This window comes from Carcharodon carcharias, chromosome 20 (assembly GCF_017639515.1).
Source record: "Carcharodon carcharias isolate sCarCar2 chromosome 20, sCarCar2.pri, whole genome shotgun sequence".
Lineage (NCBI taxonomy): Eukaryota > Metazoa > Chordata > Chondrichthyes > Lamniformes > Lamnidae > Carcharodon > Carcharodon carcharias.
This window is the reverse complement of record NC_054486.1, coordinates 47,153,373-47,171,515: the sequence shown is the minus strand read 5'-3', so window position 1 is coordinate 47,171,515 and position 18,143 is coordinate 47,153,373. Positions and strand designations below refer to the sequence as shown.

General features: G+C 41.9%; 1 protein-coding gene across 1 annotated transcript in view; it reads left to right on the top strand.

Annotated features, from left to right (window-relative positions):
* Positions 1-18,143, top strand: part of ttc6 (tetratricopeptide repeat domain 6) — a 213,144-nt gene that overhangs the window by 68,434 nt on the left and 126,567 nt on the right. Inside the window, exons 12-14 of the mRNA XM_041214176.1 lie at positions 12,933-13,073; positions 13,160-13,309; positions 17,230-17,370. Of these exons, the coding sequence (XP_041070110.1) occupies positions 12,933-13,073; positions 13,160-13,309; positions 17,230-17,370 (432 nt within the window). The remainder of the gene's footprint in view (positions 1-12,932; positions 13,074-13,159; positions 13,310-17,229; positions 17,371-18,143) is intronic.

The following is an 18,143-nucleotide window of genomic DNA, read 5'->3' as shown; positions in this document are numbered from 1 at the left end:
CAGGGACCTATAGGCCAGTTAGCTTAATATCTGTCATTGGGAAAATATTGGGAAAAATTGAGAAAATTAGGAAAAAAGATGTTATGGCAAGGCACTTTGAAAAATTCAAGGCAATCAGACAGAATCAACATGGTTTTGTGAAAGGGAAATCATGTTTAACCAATTTATTGGAGTTCTTTGAAGGAGTCACATGTGCTGTGGACAAAGGATGAGGTGACCCATCAAAGGTTATTGCAAAAAATAAAAGCTAATGGTGTAGGGAGTAACATATTGGCGTGGATAGAAGATTGGATAGCTAAGAGGAAACGGAGTGCAGGCATGAATGGGTCTTTTTCTGGTTGGCAGGATGTAATGAGCGACGTGCCACAGGGATCAGTGCTGGGGCCTCAACTGTTTACAATTTATATAAATAACTTGGATGAAGGGACTGAAGGTATGGTTGCTAAATTTGCTGATGACATAAAGGTAGGCAGGAAAGTAAGTTGTGAAGAGGACGTAAAGAGGCTACAAAGGGACATAGATAGGTTAAGTGAGTGGGAAAAGATCTGGCAAATGCAGTATAATGTGGGCAAATGCGAAGCTGTCCATTTTGGCAGGAAGAATAAAAAAGAAGCATATTATTTAAATGGTGAGAGATTACAGAGCTCTAAGATTCCGAGGCATCTGGGTATCCTAGTGCATGAGTCGCAAAAGACTAGTATGCAGGTACAGCAAGTAATTAGGAAAGTGAATTGAATGCTATTGTTTATTGCGAGGGAAATTGAATACATTAGTAGGGAGGTTATGCTTCAGTTGTACATGGCATTGGTGAGACCAACGCTGTGGATGCCGGTGAGCGTTCCCAGTGAGCTCCCTGAAGGCAGACAGCTGCCTGAGGGAGCTGTAGACCTCCACAAAATAAACGAAACAACAAAAAATGCTGCAAAATATTTCCATGCAGCACAGTCAAGCACCTGAAAGCACACCTCAGAAAAAACCAGTCCCCAGATATCTCTTTTTATTTTATTTCCTGACAGAGATTTCATCCCGCCCTGGATCGAGGTTTGAGCAAATATATAAAGGCCCGTCAGGCAACTGTAAATGTGGACGGGCCACAAAAAATCACTTTCAATTGCCTCCTTGATGGGCTTAATTGCCCCCTTAATTGTCAGTGGGTGCGCTTCCGACTGCTGCACTCACCGGCTGAGCGAGATATTGCGTGAGTGCACAGTGACATCGGGACGTTAGCCTGATGTCACCTTGTGCTATTTCGCAGCTGGACGGGTCAGGTGTGCACCTGTCCATGAGGCATATAATACTGGCCCAAATCTGGAATAGTGTGTACAGTATTGACCTCCTTATTTAAGGAAGGATGTAAATACAATAGAAGTAGTTCAGAGAATGTTTACTAGACTAATAGCAGGTTTGTTTTTACTAGGAGGAAAGGTTGGTCAGACGAGGCTTGTATCCACTGCAGTTTAGAAGAGTAAGAGGCAACTTGATTGAAACCTTTAAGATCCTGAGGGGTCTTGACAGGGTAGATGTGGAGAGGATGTTTCTAGAACTAGGAGAATCTAGAACTAGGGGGGTCACTGTTTAAAAATAAGGGTCGCCCATTTAAGACAGTTCTTTTTTCACTCAGAGGGTTGTGAACCTTTGAAACTCTCTTCCTCAAAAGGTGGTGGAAGTAGAGTTTTTGAATATTTTTGAGGAAGAGCTAGATATATTCTTGATAATCAGGAGAATGAAAGGTTATCAGGGGTAGGCAGGAGGTTACAATCAAATCAACCGTGATCTTATTGAATGGCAGAGCAGGTTCGAGGGGCCGAGTGGCCTACTCATGCTCCTAATTCATATGTTCGTATGTTTGTATTTTCCTTCTCTCTCCTACCACAAGTTGGGTGAGCATATTAAAGATTTTCTTTACTGGTCCGAAGAAGGAGGCTTATCTGTTTGGCATTATAATTAGTTTGTTGGTTCATCCAAATATATATTTACTTCTCAGATCCTTTCAGTGAACAATGCAATATTTTGGCCTGTGCCAGGCTAAGAATCAGGAAAATGAGAGGAATGTTCTGACAATTTCTGCATCATTTATATACAATAACCTGTTTGAGATGGGGGCACTCCACTAAAGCTGCCCCGGGACTGTGAATGAAGTGCAAAAGGGGTAGGGACACAGGGTAATGGGTTTCCACCCCTTTCTTTGTTTTGTTCCCAGGAAATTGGGATGCTGTATGTGCAAACAAGAGGAAAATTGATCTGAATATTTGAATAGGAGACTCAGTTAAAGGAATTGCAACAGCATATTTGTCAAATCTTGGTTGGATTTAAAATGTAACTGTTTAGATGTGCATCAAAGAGTCATAAAGTCATAAGAGGTCTACAGCACAGAAAAAGGCCCTTTGGCCCATTGAGTCCGGAACCGGTCAAACAAGTACGTAACTATTCTAATCCCATTTTCCAGCATTAGGCCCATAGCCTTGTATGCCATGGCATCGCAAGTGCACATCCAAATACTTCTCAAATGTTATGAAGGTTTCTGCCTCTACTACCCTTTCAGGCAGTGAGTTCCAGATTCCCACCACCCTCTGGGTGAAAAAGTTCTTCCTCACATCCCCTCTAAACCTCCTGCCCCTTACCTTAAATCTATGCCCCCTGGTTATTGATCCCTCCACCAAGGGGAAAAGTTCCTTCCTGTCTACCCTATCTATGTCCCTCATAATTTTATACACCTAAATCATGTCCCCCCTCAATCACCTCTGCTCCAGGGAAAATAACCCCAGTCTATCCAATCTCTCCTCATAACTAAAACTCTCCAGCCCAGGCAACGTCCTGGTAAATCTCCTCTGAACTCTCTCTAGCACAATCACATCCTTCTTATAACGCGGATTCCAGAACTGCATGCAATACTCTAGCTGTGGCCTAACCAGCGTATTATACAGTTCCAGCTTAACCTCCCTGCTCATATATTCTATGCCTCGGCTAATAAAGGCAAGTATCCTGTATGCCTTCTTAACCACCTTATCTACCTGTCCCGCTACCTTAATGGACTGGTGGACATGCACACCAAGGTCCCTCTGGTCCTTGGTACTTCCCAGTGTCCTACCATTCATTGTGTATTCCCATGTCTTGTTTGTCCTGCCCAAGTGCATCACCTCACACTTATCCGGATTAAATTCCATTTGCCACTGATCAGCCCAACTGACCAGATCATCTATGCCCTCCTGTAACCTAAGGCTATCCTCCTCACTATTTACCACCCACCAATTTTCGTGTCATCCACGAACTTACTGATCAACCCTCCTACATTCAAGTCTAAATCATCTATATATAACACAAACAGCAAGGGACCCAACACCGATCCCTATGGAACCCCACTGGACACAGGCATCCAGTCACAAAAACATCCTTTGACCAACACCCTCTGCTCCCTGCCACTCAGCCAATTCTGGATCCAATTTTCCAAATTGCCTTAGATTGCATGGGCTCTTACCTTCAATCTCCCATGTGGGACCTTATCAAAAGCCTAGCTGAAGTCCAATTAGACTACGTCAAATGCATTGCCCTCATCTACACACCTGGTCACCTCTTCGAAAAATTCAATCAAATTGGTCCGACATGACCTCCCCTTAACAAAACCATGCTGATAGTCCTTGATCAATCCCTGCCTCTCCAAGTGTAGACTAATTCTGTCCCGCAGGATTGCTTCCAATAGCTTCCCTATCACTAAGGTCAGACTGATTGGCCTGTAGTTCCCTGGTTTATCCCTTCTTCCCTTCTTGAATAACAGCACCACATTGGATGCCCTCCAGTCCTCTGGCACTTCTCCTGTGGTCAAAGAGGTATTGAAAATTATTGCCAGCACCTCTGCTATCTCCTCCCTTGCCTCACTCAACAGCCTGGGATATGTTTCATCCGGGCCTCGAGATTTATTTACTTTTAAGCCTGCCAGACCACCTAGAACCTCCTCCCTTTCCATGCTAATTTATTTAATTATACCACAGTCCTTCTGCCTGATTTCCATACCCACATCATTCTTCTTACTCGTGAACACCGACACAAAGTATTCATTTAGACCCCTCCCTACATCTTCTGGCTCCACACACAAATTACCACTATGGTCCTTAATGGGCCCTACTCTTTCCCTAGTTATCCTCTTACTCTTAATGCACTTGTAAAATAACTTTGGATTTTCCTTTATTTTACCTGCCAATGTTTTTCATGCCCCCTTTTTGCTCTCCTAATTTCCTTTTGAAGTTCCCCCCTATACATTTTATACTTCTCTAGGGCTTCTGCTGTTTTGAGCCCTCGGTATCTGCCATAAGCCTCCCTTTTTGTCTTTATCCAATCCTGTATATCCCTCGACATCCAGGGTTCCCTGGATTTGTTTGCCCCACCCTTTGTCTTTACTGGAATATGTTGGCCCTGTACTTTCCCTATTTCCTTCTTGAATGAGTCCCATTGCTCTGACACAGATTTACCTAAAAGTAGCTGCTCCCAGTCCACTCTGGCCAAATCATATCTGATCTTATTAAAATCGGCCTTCCCCCAATTTAGAACTCTGATTTCACGCCCATCCTTGTCGTTTTCCATAACAACCTTGAATTTACCGGAGTTAGGATCACTATTTGCAAAATGCTCTCCTACTGATACCTCTACCACTTGCCTGGCTTCATTCCCTAAAATTAAGTCCAGGACTGTCCCGTCTCTTGTAGTACCTTCTACATACTGGCTTAAAAATCTTTCCTGGATGCATTTTAAGGATTCCGCTACCTCTAAACTTAACACACTATGACTAACCCAGTTAATGTTGGGGAAGTTGAAATCCCCCACTATTACTACTCTATTATTTTTACACTTCTCTGAAATTTGCCGACATATCTGCTCTTCTGTTTCTCTCTGACTGATTGAGGGCCTATAATACACTCCCAACAATGTGATTGCTCCTTTTTTGTTTTTAAGTTTTACCCATATGGCTTCATTTGTGGATCCTTCTAAGATGCCATCCCTCTTTACTGCTGCAATTGATCCCTTGATCAATATTGTGATTCCCCCTCCTCTTTTACCTCCTTCTCTGTCTTGCCTGAAGACCCTATATTCTGAAATATTGAGCTGCCAATCCTGCCCCTCTCTCAACCATATCTCTCTGACAGCAATGACATCATACTTACATGTTAACTTGTGCAGGTCCCTCTGCCCCCAGAAATGGTCCCAATGTCCCAGAAATCAAAAGCCCTCCCTTTTGCACCATCTCTCCAGCTATGCATTCATCTGGACTAACCTCCTATTTCTATACTCACTAGCGCATGGCACCGGAAGTAATCCAGAGATTACTACCTTTTGAGGCCCTTTTTTTTTTAAGTCTGTTTCCTAGCTCCCTAAATTCTGTTTGCAGGACCTCATCCTTCCTTCTACTTATGTTGTTGGCATCAATAGGTACCACGATCTTTGTCTGTTTGCCCTCCCCCTTTAGAATGCCCTGTAGCTGTTCAGTGACATCCTTGACCCTGGCACCAGGGAGGCAACATACCATCCTGGAGTAACATCTGTGGCTGTAGAAACACCTGTCTGTTCCCCTTACTATCGAGTCTCCTATCACTATTACTCATCTGCTCTTTTTCCTCCCCCCTGTGCAGCTGAGCCACTCACAGTGCCATGAACGTGGCTGCACTCCCCAGAGGAACCGTCACTCACATGTTTTCCAATACAGAAAAACAGTTCTCGAGCGAGATGTACCCTGGGGATTTCCTGACACCTTTCTTCTGACTGATAGTCACCTCTCTGTAAGCTGTGGGGTGACCATGTCTAAGATCGTGCTATCCATGAAACTCTCAGTCTCGCGGATGCACCTCAGTCCCTCTAGCTGCTGCTCAAGCTCCGAAACCCGGAGCTCAAGTAGCTGCAGCTGGTGGCGCTTCCTGCACACGTGGTCGGGCAGAGTGCAAGGAGCATCTAGGACTTCCCACATGTTGCAGGCGGTACATAATATGGGACTGAGCTGTCCTGCTATGCCTCTAGTTGAAAAAACGTCTTAATTTAAGTTAAATACAGTAAAAAAAGTTAAATTATTTATGTACTTTAAATAAAAACTAGAACTCTTATCTCTCCTTAGCTTAATCTATTTTAATCTGGAGAAAAACTGGAGAAAAAAACTGGAGAAAAACACTTACCCACTACTCACCAATCAGCTCTCAAATTTGTGCTAACGTCACTTTTTGAAGCTTCCCTGCACCCACGCTGGTTCTGATCCCTCCGCCGCTCTCTCGTGCTGTCTTGTGATGTCACTCTTCAAATATCTTTTTTTTTTAATTCTGTAATTTTTTGAGTAGTTTAGTAATTTTTTACAGTAGATTATAACAATAATAACATGGCCTGAATTGCAATGGGGGCGACTTTTGTGTTGCCATTGCTTTTTTTGTTCATAATATGGTGAAGTAAAACCAAATTAATGGTGAGTAGTCAGATTGACTTATTGTTACAATGATATTGTTCCACTTTTGGGTAGACCTGCACCTTTGCAGCCGAAGTTCCTCTTGGTCAGACGGGAGTCTTGTGCATATACACAAATCAGATTTAAATAAAACAGTTACTACCCAAATGCCATTCTTGGTCAGGCAATCGCCATTTTTACCAATGATTAAAGGGATGTTCAACAGCTGTCAGGAAAGTTGGTTGGAACTTCTGGTGACATTTTTAACCAGTTGCATGTGGGTTTTGTACATGAAATGCTTTGCAATGGGCAGAATTTTCCATCCTGTGGGTGGGCGCGCATCCAACCTGACTGGGCATACAATCACGTGAGATGACATTGGGCAAGTGTCCCAACGTCATCGTGCACTTGTGTGATATTTCGCTCAGCGGGCGTGTGTAGCAGTCGAAAGCATGCCGCCAACAATTAAGTGGGCAATTAAATCCATTAATGGCGCAATTGAACCTGATTTTTCGTGGCCCATCCAACCTTATGGTTGGTAGATGGGCCAACTGGCCAGGCAGTCTTTACATTTTTCATGAAACCCTATCTAAGGGCAGGTGAAATTTCTGTTGGTGAATAAAATAAAGTAAATATCTGGGGCAGCATTTTTATGAGGTATGCTTTCAGGTGCTTGATTGTGCTGCATGGACAATTATTGTAGCTTTTCTATGCTTTATTTTATTATTTGGAGGTCTGCAGCTCCATGAGGCAGCTGTCTGCCTTCAGGAGCTCAGTAGAGGTGCTCACCTGTGCCCGTGGTGATGTTGTCACCCACCATCTACCCACCCCCACCCCAGCAGCACTGAGCTTTTCAGCATGCATTTCCCACTGGCTGGCCATTAATTGGCTAGCCAGCGTGAAATCGTGGTTGGGCGCCGATCGCAGTTGGCGGCCCGTTTCCCAACCACTCCCGGGCCCAGCAATTGCACATGCCAGCAGAGGGAAAAATTCAGGCCAATGTTATGCATTTCCTGTTGCCTCCTGTTCCAAAGTCACATTTAGTTGTATTCCTAATGCCAAATAAATCTCTTTTTTAAGGACTATTGCAGGCCTTGCACAGGCAACTATCTCACAACTGGCTGGTTGCATTTGGGGATTGCATTTCATGCTGGCAGCTCATCAACGACTTTATAATTAGGACCTACCACAAACTTCAGGAGGGTCCCATGCTGACACCCTCTGGGCAGCTGCTGTGTACCCACCCTGACTTCTGGGCAGCTGCTGTGTACCCACCTTGACATCCTCTGGGCAGCTGCTGTGTACCTGCGTTAACTTCCTCTGGGCAGCTGCTGTGTACCCACCCTGACTTCTGGGCAGCTGCTGTGTACCCACCTTGACATCCTCTGGGCAGCTGCTGTGTACCTGCGTTAACTTCCTCTGGGCAGCTGCTGTGTACCCACCCTGACTTCTGGGCAGCTGCTGTGTACCCACCTTGACATCCTCTGGGCAGCTGCTGTGTACCTGCGTTAACTTCCTCTGGGCAGCTGCTGTGTACCTGCGTTAACTTCCTCTGGCAGCTGCTGTGTACCCACGCTGACTTCCTCTGGGCAGCTACTGTGTATGCTATAACCTAACTGATTAACCAGCAGCGTGAAAAACAACCCATACCTGTTCTCCTTCTATCATCTTTGTGAGCTTTTGAAAATAACTATTTTGTGCTCTTGTCAAATTTGGGTACTTTACTTGCAGGATAATCAAGCTCATATCTACAGGTATGGATTTGGATATTTTGTTAACATCCTTTCTAATGGCAGAAAATTGCAGTTAGGTGCTTCGGCAGTTCAGAATCGCTAGCATTTGTTTTGATGAGGTTTCACTTGCTGTATGAGTGACTTGGAGATAGTATTTAGTTTTTCTTGAAATATTTATTTACGCTATTTGCAAAGACCTCATGGTAAGTACATTGTAGACTGTTCTGTGTCTTGAGTTCTTGGAACCTCTTGGTCTTCTGACCCTAATGTCATGCTTACATCATCATTAATATCATTGTCTGATTAACATAACCATTAACCCTTTATTCCGCATCTGTCCCCAAACATAATCTCAAAACTGTTAAATTATTTTGTTCAATTATTTACATTTTTTTTATGTTGAAATACTAACATTCCCAACATCTCCCCCCATCATAGGTTGAGCCTGCTTTGTGCTTTTATGACTCTACCTGATCTCACCATGATTATTCTTGGTCAAGATGCTGGTCTACACTTGGTTCCTTGACTTGAGCATCATTTCTGGAAGTGTTTGCCATGGATTCCGTCTCTTCAGTTCAATCATGGTAATACTGGAATGAGTGTCTCCTTCCGGTTTCTAAGAGCACCAGAGCCTTTCTGTTCCTTCGTAGAACCCCAAGTTGTGTTTGTATTGCAGCTGCTGTGTTTGCTGAATGACTGCACCTTCTGCCTGACGGTCCCTTAACCACACCGTTTGCCCAGGTTCTAACATGAGTAGTGTTCTCACTCTACGCCAGTGATTATATCAGCTGGACTGTTTCTCTTTGGTGTTTGCTCATGACATCTTATTTGGTCATGATCTTGAAAGGTGATGTTGGGTTTGAATTTATGTTGCAAGGAAGGAAGTTGGATCTTTAGCCTTCTCCCCATCAGTAGTTCTGCTGGCGGAAAGCCATTAATTAATGGCGTCACCCTGTATTCAAATAAGACTAACTCTAGGTCATTGTCTTTTTCATCATGGTTTTTATACCTCTCTCTGCTTCTCAAACTGGTCACATGGTGAAATCCATATTCTGCCTGACTATTATCGGAAGTGTTCATTCATAAACTGTGGACCGTTGTCTGATGCTGCCATGCCCAGAATACTATGTGGAAAAATATATGTTTCATAGCTTTAATCACAGCTTCTGTGGTTGTGGTACGGAGTCTGCTGATTTCCAATCAGCAATAGTAATAGTCAATGACTATGAGATAATTTTTTTCTCTGAAGTCAAACAGAGCCATCCCTAGCCTTTGCCAAGGTCTGGATGGAAATGTTGATGTTAGTAATGGTTCTGTTGGTTCATGGTTGTTGATGGCATAATAATGGCATGTCAAAATAAAATCTTCAATGGATCTCAAAATTCCCTGCCACCAGACTGGTTGTTGTGCTCGTACCCTGCATTTGGCAGCGTCCAAATGAACACCATGGAGTTTTTGGAGCATATCTTCTCACATCGCTCTTAGGATTACTAGCCTACCATTGAGGACTAGAAGGTCATCAACAATCGTCAGATGTTTTTGTTGTTCATGGTATTGTCTTAACACCTGGTTGCTTGGGACTTATTCAGGCCAACAGTCTTAGCAGTATGTTCTGACCTGACTGCATTCTGTGTACTTCCACTGGGCATCTCTGATCTGTTTTCAGAGACTGTTAGTGTACGTGTTATTGATGATGAATATGCTTCCACCTCAGAGATGAGTGTCAAGTGATATTCTGTAACCTGGTCAACTGTAACTCTCAACAGTGTGTCAGCAATTGTCTGACTTTTCCTTGGCAAATAGAACGGGGTTTAATAATTAAAAATAAATAATTTTTAAAATAAGTTTAAAAATAAGGGATTGCTCATTTATGACAGAGATGAGAAGTTTTTTCTCTCAGAGGGCTGTGAGTCTTTGGAACTCTTCCTCAAAAAGTGGTGGAAGGAGATTCTTTGAATATTTTTAAGGCAGAGCTAGATACATTCTTGATTAACAAGGAGGTGAAAGATTATTGGGGGGAGGCAGGAATATGGGGTTGAGGTTACATTCAGATCAGCCATGATCTTATTGAATAGCAGAGCCGGGTTGAGGGGCCGAGTGGCCTACTCCTGCTCCTAATTTGGATGTTCGTACTTATCCTGTTGTAGAGTCATAACGCATGAGTCTTAGCTGGAAATGCTCTATCCTTGGCGGCATCTTAGCAATTTCCAGGGAGTTCAGGAGAGTGACCAGAGGTTTATGGTCTATCCCAATCCTGAATTTTAAGCTCATTAAGCAATCTGAAAATTTTTTTTGCAGGCCCATGTTGCAGCTAGTGCTTCCTTTTCCATTATTGCATAATATTTTTCAGTTTCTGTCAATAATCTAGAAGCATAATAAACTTTCTTTCCTGCCATCCTCCTGGATCTTTAGAAGAACAGCTCTAAGCTCTGTCGCTGATGTATCAGCTGCCACCATGGTTGGCAGTTTAGGGTCCTAGTGCGCAGGCACATCTGAAGAAATGAGCAGCTCTTTAAACCTGTCAAGGGTGTTCTGTTTGACTCCCCAATATCACTGCTGACCTTTTATCAGCAGGTCTCGCAAAGGTTCATTGCTGGCAGACAGATTTGGGATGAATTTCCCCACCTGGTTGACCATATCTAAAATCTTTGTATGTCAGCAACGTACTAGGGCTGTGGAAATTCTTTAATTGTCTTGGTCTTTTTGGGGTCATTGTTATCCCTTTTTGATGAATAATATGGCCTAAGAACAATCTAATGGTGTTCTTTCCAAAACTCGCACTTTTTGTTCAGTGATGCCTGCATGTTCAAGCACTTTTAAAACCTCCCAGACCCTATGATTGTTCTCCTATTTGGTAACACCATGGATGAGCAAATCATCCATATGACAAATTATCCCTTCTCTGCCTACAAGGGTGTTGGACATAGTGCATTGAAAGATTTCTGGCATAGAGGATATGCCAAAGGGTAGTCAATTGAACTAAAAGCGGTCAAGGGGAGCGATAAATGTCATCACCTGTGGGTTACCAATCTGTGGTCTCAGTTTCTTAAATTGTAGCCTCCAGTGCTTCCACCATGTTTTGATGAGGTTTCACTCACTCTATGAGTGACTTGGAGATAGTCAGTACTTAGTTTTTCTTGAACTATTTATTTACCTCATGGTAAGTACATTGCTCTCTGGAACAAGACTGTTTTGTGTTTTGCTCTCTTGGAGTTGCTTGGTCATCTGACCCTGATGTCATGTTTACATCATGTTAACATCATTGTCTGATTAACATAACCATTAACCCTTTACTCTTGTTAAATTTGATTTACTTTGCATTAGACTTAACCATCAGGCAAGACTGAACACTTTAGATGGTAGATTCAAATGATTTATTCTCAATTAACGAAATTGAAAAGGTAGCAAGTTAAAAAGAGAGAAGACAAAGTTTCAATTAACAGTAAAAACTTAACAACTGACCAGACTTCTCTTGGCTTCCTTGGGTGATCAAACCGCAGGTGTGAAGTGATGAAAACCTCTGGCCATCAATACGTGGATAACATGCTATAAAATGGTTTCCCAAACCTTCGTTTTTATACCCTCAGCTCACATTTTCTTATCATGAATTAGCCTAACTATCGAATTATAATTGCTTAACTTAACCTTCTGCTGAATGATAATTGGCTCTTTACACCTGTGAGCATCATCTGATGCAATAATACAATGGGCTACTCAAAATGTTTCATACTTGATTAATGCCCTATTCATCTTAATGTAACTTGCCAAGGTCATGAAGGCTTTGATTTCAGCACATCTTATTTTCAATCTGTTTGAGAAACACTTCTCAATGTACAGACTTCTCCTAATGTACAATTAGTGTATTTAAAATCGAGTGTTAAGTATGTGTAATTATAAAACATAAAACATTACAGATGTTCTGTTACAGGTTATATTACTAGACTTGCCAATACATCTATTGATTACTTACTTATTCTTCAACTGTCTCCCAGTTGAGGCTCACTATTTGTCCTAGCTGGTTTCTAATAACGCAGTAACTGGTTAGTTTTTAAAATGTCCCTTGAATTAATTCAAAATGGTTACTCAACCATATTAGTTCACTATATTAGTTAACATATTGAATCAGCCTACAAAATGGTCAAGTTGCATTAAAATTATTAATTTTGAAACTACCAACAATATTTTTTTTATCATAAATTACTTTGCAACATATGCTGCTTTGATGAATTCGTGATTTTGGTGGCATAGGCACAAAATGTAAAAAAAACTCATTAATAAAAAAAATCATATCCAACAGTACAAGTCCTTCAAACCACTCTGCAATCCATATTTTATGAATGTGCAAGTCAATTTTCTTTAACATTTCACATTGAAAGTTAGGAGTAATTTTGAGCATATTAAGGTGGGAGGGTGGGGAATATTTGTGTCACAGCCTGTAAATATAATTCAGTACTGGAATTAAATATTTGTTTACTTAGCCCACCCAGTATGATCTAATTGAATGAGGTTTAAAGAAGCAATTCATTTTTATAACTCTTTCCCTATGTTTAAAATTTGCATTGTGAAAATATTCATAGGTAGTTGCTCAGCAGATTCCATTGTGTTTTTGGCACCATTTATTCTCTTGTGCTCCATCTTTTATTCACCTCCCCTTTCTTCTCCCTCAACCTCTTTCTACACCCCTTTCCCTTTATGTCACTGCCATGCAAAAAAAAATTAAGTATTAGCATCGAGGCTTGTAATCTGAAAGCTTATGTTATATCTCAGATTGTCTGTTCACAATGTAGGATGCATTGATTAGCTTTCAGAAAGCTTTGGATCTGGAACTTGAAACCACTGAAGTAAAAGTTAGAAACAAATTAAAAGGAAGTGCAGAAATACATTATCACATGGGTCTTTGCTACACTGAACAGAATAAACTGAGGGAGGTGAGAATATTTTTCCTTATTTTGATATATGCATGTTTGATTATTTTTTTCATTACTTGAAGTGCTTTCTGATTGATATTTTTCAGGCAATAGATTCATTTAATAATGCACTGAAATTATACCCAAAGTTTGCTAAAGCTTATTATCAGCGAGGATTGTGCAGAATGAAGCTTCATGAAGTTAATTGTGTCCGTGACTTTCACAGAGCCCTTGCAATCAACCCACAACTCTTTGAGGTATTGAATTTTACCTAAGTATTCATTGGTTTGAGATAGCAACTATCCATATTTACACAAAATTATTTATTAGTTCACAAATATTTAATGTCACCACTTTTTAAAAGTCTCATTTACAGATCTATATCTATTATTTATAGGTATTGGTTATTTTTAATGTTGATGACAATGGCTGGGAATATAATTGAATATGTTTATGGTGTTTTTAGTTTGAATAAATAAGTGCTTCCAAAAAATTAGAAACTTTTATCATGGCCAGAATCTTCGGGTCGGCAAGCAGAGGCGGGCCCCACTCGCTGATGCATAAAACGACGCACGGTGACGTCAGGCGTGTGTCCCGACGTCACTGCATATCCTTCTAATCTTCAGTCAGCGGGCGCATAGCGGAGTCGGCTGCGCACCCGCCAAACTGTCAAAGGCCTATTAAGACCATTTCAAAACTAATTAAAGTTATTAACTGAGCTGCCCTCCAACCTTAAGGTTAGCAGGCAAAAAGCCCAGGCGGCCTTTGCATTTATCATGAAACCTCATCCATGGGCAGGATGAGGTTTCATGAAGGGTTTATAAATTAAACAATTTAAAAAAAAATTCATTGACATGTCCCAGCTCATGTGACGCTGTCATATGAGGGGACATGTCTTAAAATTCTTTTTTTCTTTATTAAAATTTTTAAAAAATTAAACTAATCTCCATGAGGCAGCTCTGTGCCTCAGGGTGATTTCTGCGCTCTTTCGTGCACTTGCGCAAAAGAGCACAGGCTCCAACTCATCCTACTCCCCTGCCCGCACAGGGAGAGCTCAGCGCTTCCAGATGCGCGTCATGCTGGGTGGGCCTGCAAAATGGCGGTGCCTAGCTGATAGCGAGCAGTGATCGGCTGCACACCAGCCTGCGCCCGTCACCACCCAACACCCCCCCCCCCGATGGGGAGAAAATTCTCCCCCATGTATTTGGTTCAAATATAGGCCGAAGCCTGAGATTTTCCAATGGAAATTGTTCATTTTCAGTTTTTTTTAGTAGTGCTAACTGAAAATAAAATGAACGGTGAGGTGTCTGTTGCAATCGTGGTCCAAAATATCCTGTCAAAAGTTTGCTCCTATCAAGCTCCCCAGACCTTGGCCACTGATCCTGAGCCTCCCTGCTGCACATAAATGCTTGTGGGGGTTGTGATTATGTGATGCTGACATTTTCCTTCTGTTTTAACCCCTGTACCATTCCTAGAAAACAATCCACTATAAAAGTCGTGTTATGATGTATGTGCAATGTACAGAGGCAGTATAGCAGAGTTGAAGCCATATTTTCAAGCAAAGCTTTTAAATTGCAGGAGTGTTAAATTGGGCCACACAGGGTCTTGGAGAAAACCAGTGCTAATTATTGCATAAATGAAAGGTAAGTATTTATCACAATTGCCTCCTCTCCTGGTCCTGAAATCCCTGACCTTTGACATCCAAGCCCAGGGATGATCTCAGATCTTTCACCTGGCCCCTGCACCTGACCCACCATTCTGCATAATGCTACTGACAGCCGCCAATGCACGACATAAGTACATACCTGCACAATGGCCCAAACTTGGAGTACTTATCTCCAGACTGGCTTCACGATGGTGAAGCCTGAGGCACAATATCCATAGCTCCACAAAACTCATCATTTGTGAGGTGTGTCAACTCTGTGGGGTGGCAGTTTACAAGTGGGGAATAGGTGATCCTAAATTTAACCACTTATGTCTTTTGCAGACTTAGGGATAGATTTTAACTTTTGCTTGGGTAACCCACTGAATGTGCTGGTCTACCTCCTGTTCCGGTCATGTAAACTGAAGCTATTTTATTTTAAAGTTTTTAAATTTTAAGTTCAAAGCCTTGCTTAAATGGAAGTGCAAACTGACCAATGCAAAACTCAGCGTCATAGACCTATTGTTATTTTTGGAGCAACTTAAAGCCTTAGGCACTTAAGGACAGTATGGAACTTCAGAATGAGTACTAAAAAAAAACATTTTGCGGGACGTCTTGTCCTTATGAGAATAGCATTGCTCTTGTGTTGTGAGGAAGAGAATAACAAGGATATGGAGGTTGGAATAGTGGATGGAAGCTAAAGCTTTACAGAGAGCATCAACACCTGATCAATAAATACTTGCACTCCAGCATACTGCAACCAAGGGGCATGGTCTCATCAGTGATGGTTAAATTGATCACACCACTGAACATTTAACCACTGGATCTTTCCAGACAATCTTCAGTGACATCAATCATATCAGTCAATCTGCCATATTAAGAAGGTCACTGATAAATCCAATAAGGAATTCGAGAGAAATTTCTTTAGAGACTGGTTAAAGTGGAGATCTTGCTACCACATGAAAAAGTTGAGGTGAATAGCATAATTGTGAATGATATGTTAATTGTATTATCAAGGTTAAAGATACACAGATGAAGGGCGTTGATTTATTAATTACCTTAAGCACATATAAAGAAAGACTTCTGCCACCTGGAGGTGGTGGAGGCCCCGAGTGGGAGGCCCTCTGTATAGGAGCCCTCCCCTTTACCATCCTAAGCCTAGCCAAGGTGGCCATTAACAGGTCCAGGCAGTGGGTGGTTGAGGGGTTGACCAACCCGACTGCCTGCCCCTCTTCTACAGCTATGTTTGTGGCCAGGTGACCCTGGAGAGGGAGCATGCGATGTCCATTGGTGCTCTTGAGACCTTCTGTGACTGATGGCACTGCAGGGGCTAGACTCCATTGTCAACTTTAGAAACATAATTTTAATTTGATTTTTTAAAGAGGCCCCAAGTGGGAACCTCTCTACATGGAGTCCTTCCCTTTACCATCAGGGATTTGGTGTGGAGGGTGTTGCATGCAGCAGTCTCATGCAGTCATAGGTTAAGATGGTTCATGGACTCCCAGGCTGCCTGTATTTTCTGCCGTCTTCAGGAATCTGTGTTCCATGCTTACATAGCGTGCACGAGGTTGCAGCCCCTTTTTAGTTTTTTTGCTCCTCAGCTTATGGCTGCACGTTAGCCCCACATTCCTGATCTTTGGCCAGCAGTGTGGAGGGGGCAGGCAAATTGGAAGACCTCCTCATTAGCCTATTCCTGGGCCTGGCCATGGTCGCCATTAATAGATCCAGACACCGGGCAGTTGAGGGGTTGATTGACCTGACTGTCTGCCTCCGTTCCGTGGCCCAAATGTCTTTGGAGAGGGAGCACACAGTGTCTGCTAGCACTCTTGATGCTTTCCATGACTAGAGGGCACCGCAGAGCTGGAGTGCATCATAACTCCCCCAAAACAACAATTTGATTGAATTTTGTTAAGTTTCTTTTTAAGTTTTGTTTTTGTTCCAGTGCCTCTTTAAAGGGTTGATCATTTGTTTATTTGTGTCATTTGATTTTATCAAAGGATTATTAAAAAAGAGTTCTGGGATGCTGGGTATTGGGGAGGAGGAGGCATTCATATGTAATGTTGCATTCTGTAAATAAATCTAGAATTTAGTATAAGATTGACAGAGCAGCAACCAGAAGGTTCCAAATCCCAAACGCTTCACAAATCTGAAATACATTTTTCTTTCATTGATCTTTGAGCTCTTCTCAGGTTTCCTACAGAACTCCAATCAGGAAAGGATGCTAGAATAAGCCCTCTGGCCAAATTTCTTTTGGTGCCCCACCAATGGGATGCATCTATTGTAGGGGCAATTCCAGTTATACTTAGCCACGAAAATCCTGGGAATCCCAGGGCAGTTAATGGAGGCAGAGACAGGAGTCTTTCTTTATTTCCTCTTCAACAAACTTGGAAACTGAATGTTTCCTAGGCACAACAAAAGATTTTAAAATATAGCACAAAATATTTAACCTGAAATATTACTTAGTGTATAATTTTTACAACAAACAAGAGTGTCAGAACAATGGTGTCTTAACCAAAATCTTCATTGTTTCTGCAGGTCTATCTAAGTCGAGCTATTTACTATGCAACACAGGGACGGTATCTCAAGGCCATTCTAAGCTGTAATGAAGCACTGAAGCTTGAGCCCCAGAGTAGAAGAGCCTTTCTTTGCAGAGCAGCACTGAAATTCTACAGTAAGGTACGTGAAATCACATGCTGTTCTTTTTAGCAGTCAAAAATGTATTGTCATTGGTGTAATTTCGAAATGGTGTTGTTGGTTACATAATTAAATCAAAGATGGGTTGCCAATTCAATCTATACTTTGGTCACTGAGGCATTATTTGTTAAGGAAATTACAGATAGTTGACATGAGACGCAAACTTTTGGCTCACACTAAGAAAGTAAATGCATCCTGACAAGTTATATTTGTGTTCCGATTATGCTTTCTGTTCAGTTGCGGATGGGTGAGTTTTCATTTCAGTTTAAAATTCAATATTTTAGTCAAAAATAGACTTGGAATATTTTAACTTCTGCACCTCTTAACATGGTTGCTGTGTTTACCCCTAAATTGGCTGACCTACCCAGTTACCAACTTTTGAAGAACTAGAGGCACATTTAAACCAGGAGTCCTTTTAAAGAGGGGTTGTGTTTCCTGCAGACTTCTTTTGTTTCCAAGTCTCTAAAGAAAGAATCTTCTACAAATTGAGTCACAGGTAATTTGCTAGCTTTTCAGAATCCTCCCTGCAGATTCTTTTGAAACAGGTGAGAACTAGGAGAGAACTCCCATAAGACCATAAGACATAGGAGCAGAAATTAGGCCATTCGGCCCATCGAATCTGCTCCGCCATTCAGTCATGGCCGATAAGTTTCTCAACCCCATTCTCCCGCCTTCGCCCCGTAACCTTTGATCCCCTTACCAATCAAAAACCTATCTATCAGTCTTAAATACACTCAATGACCTGGCCTCCACAG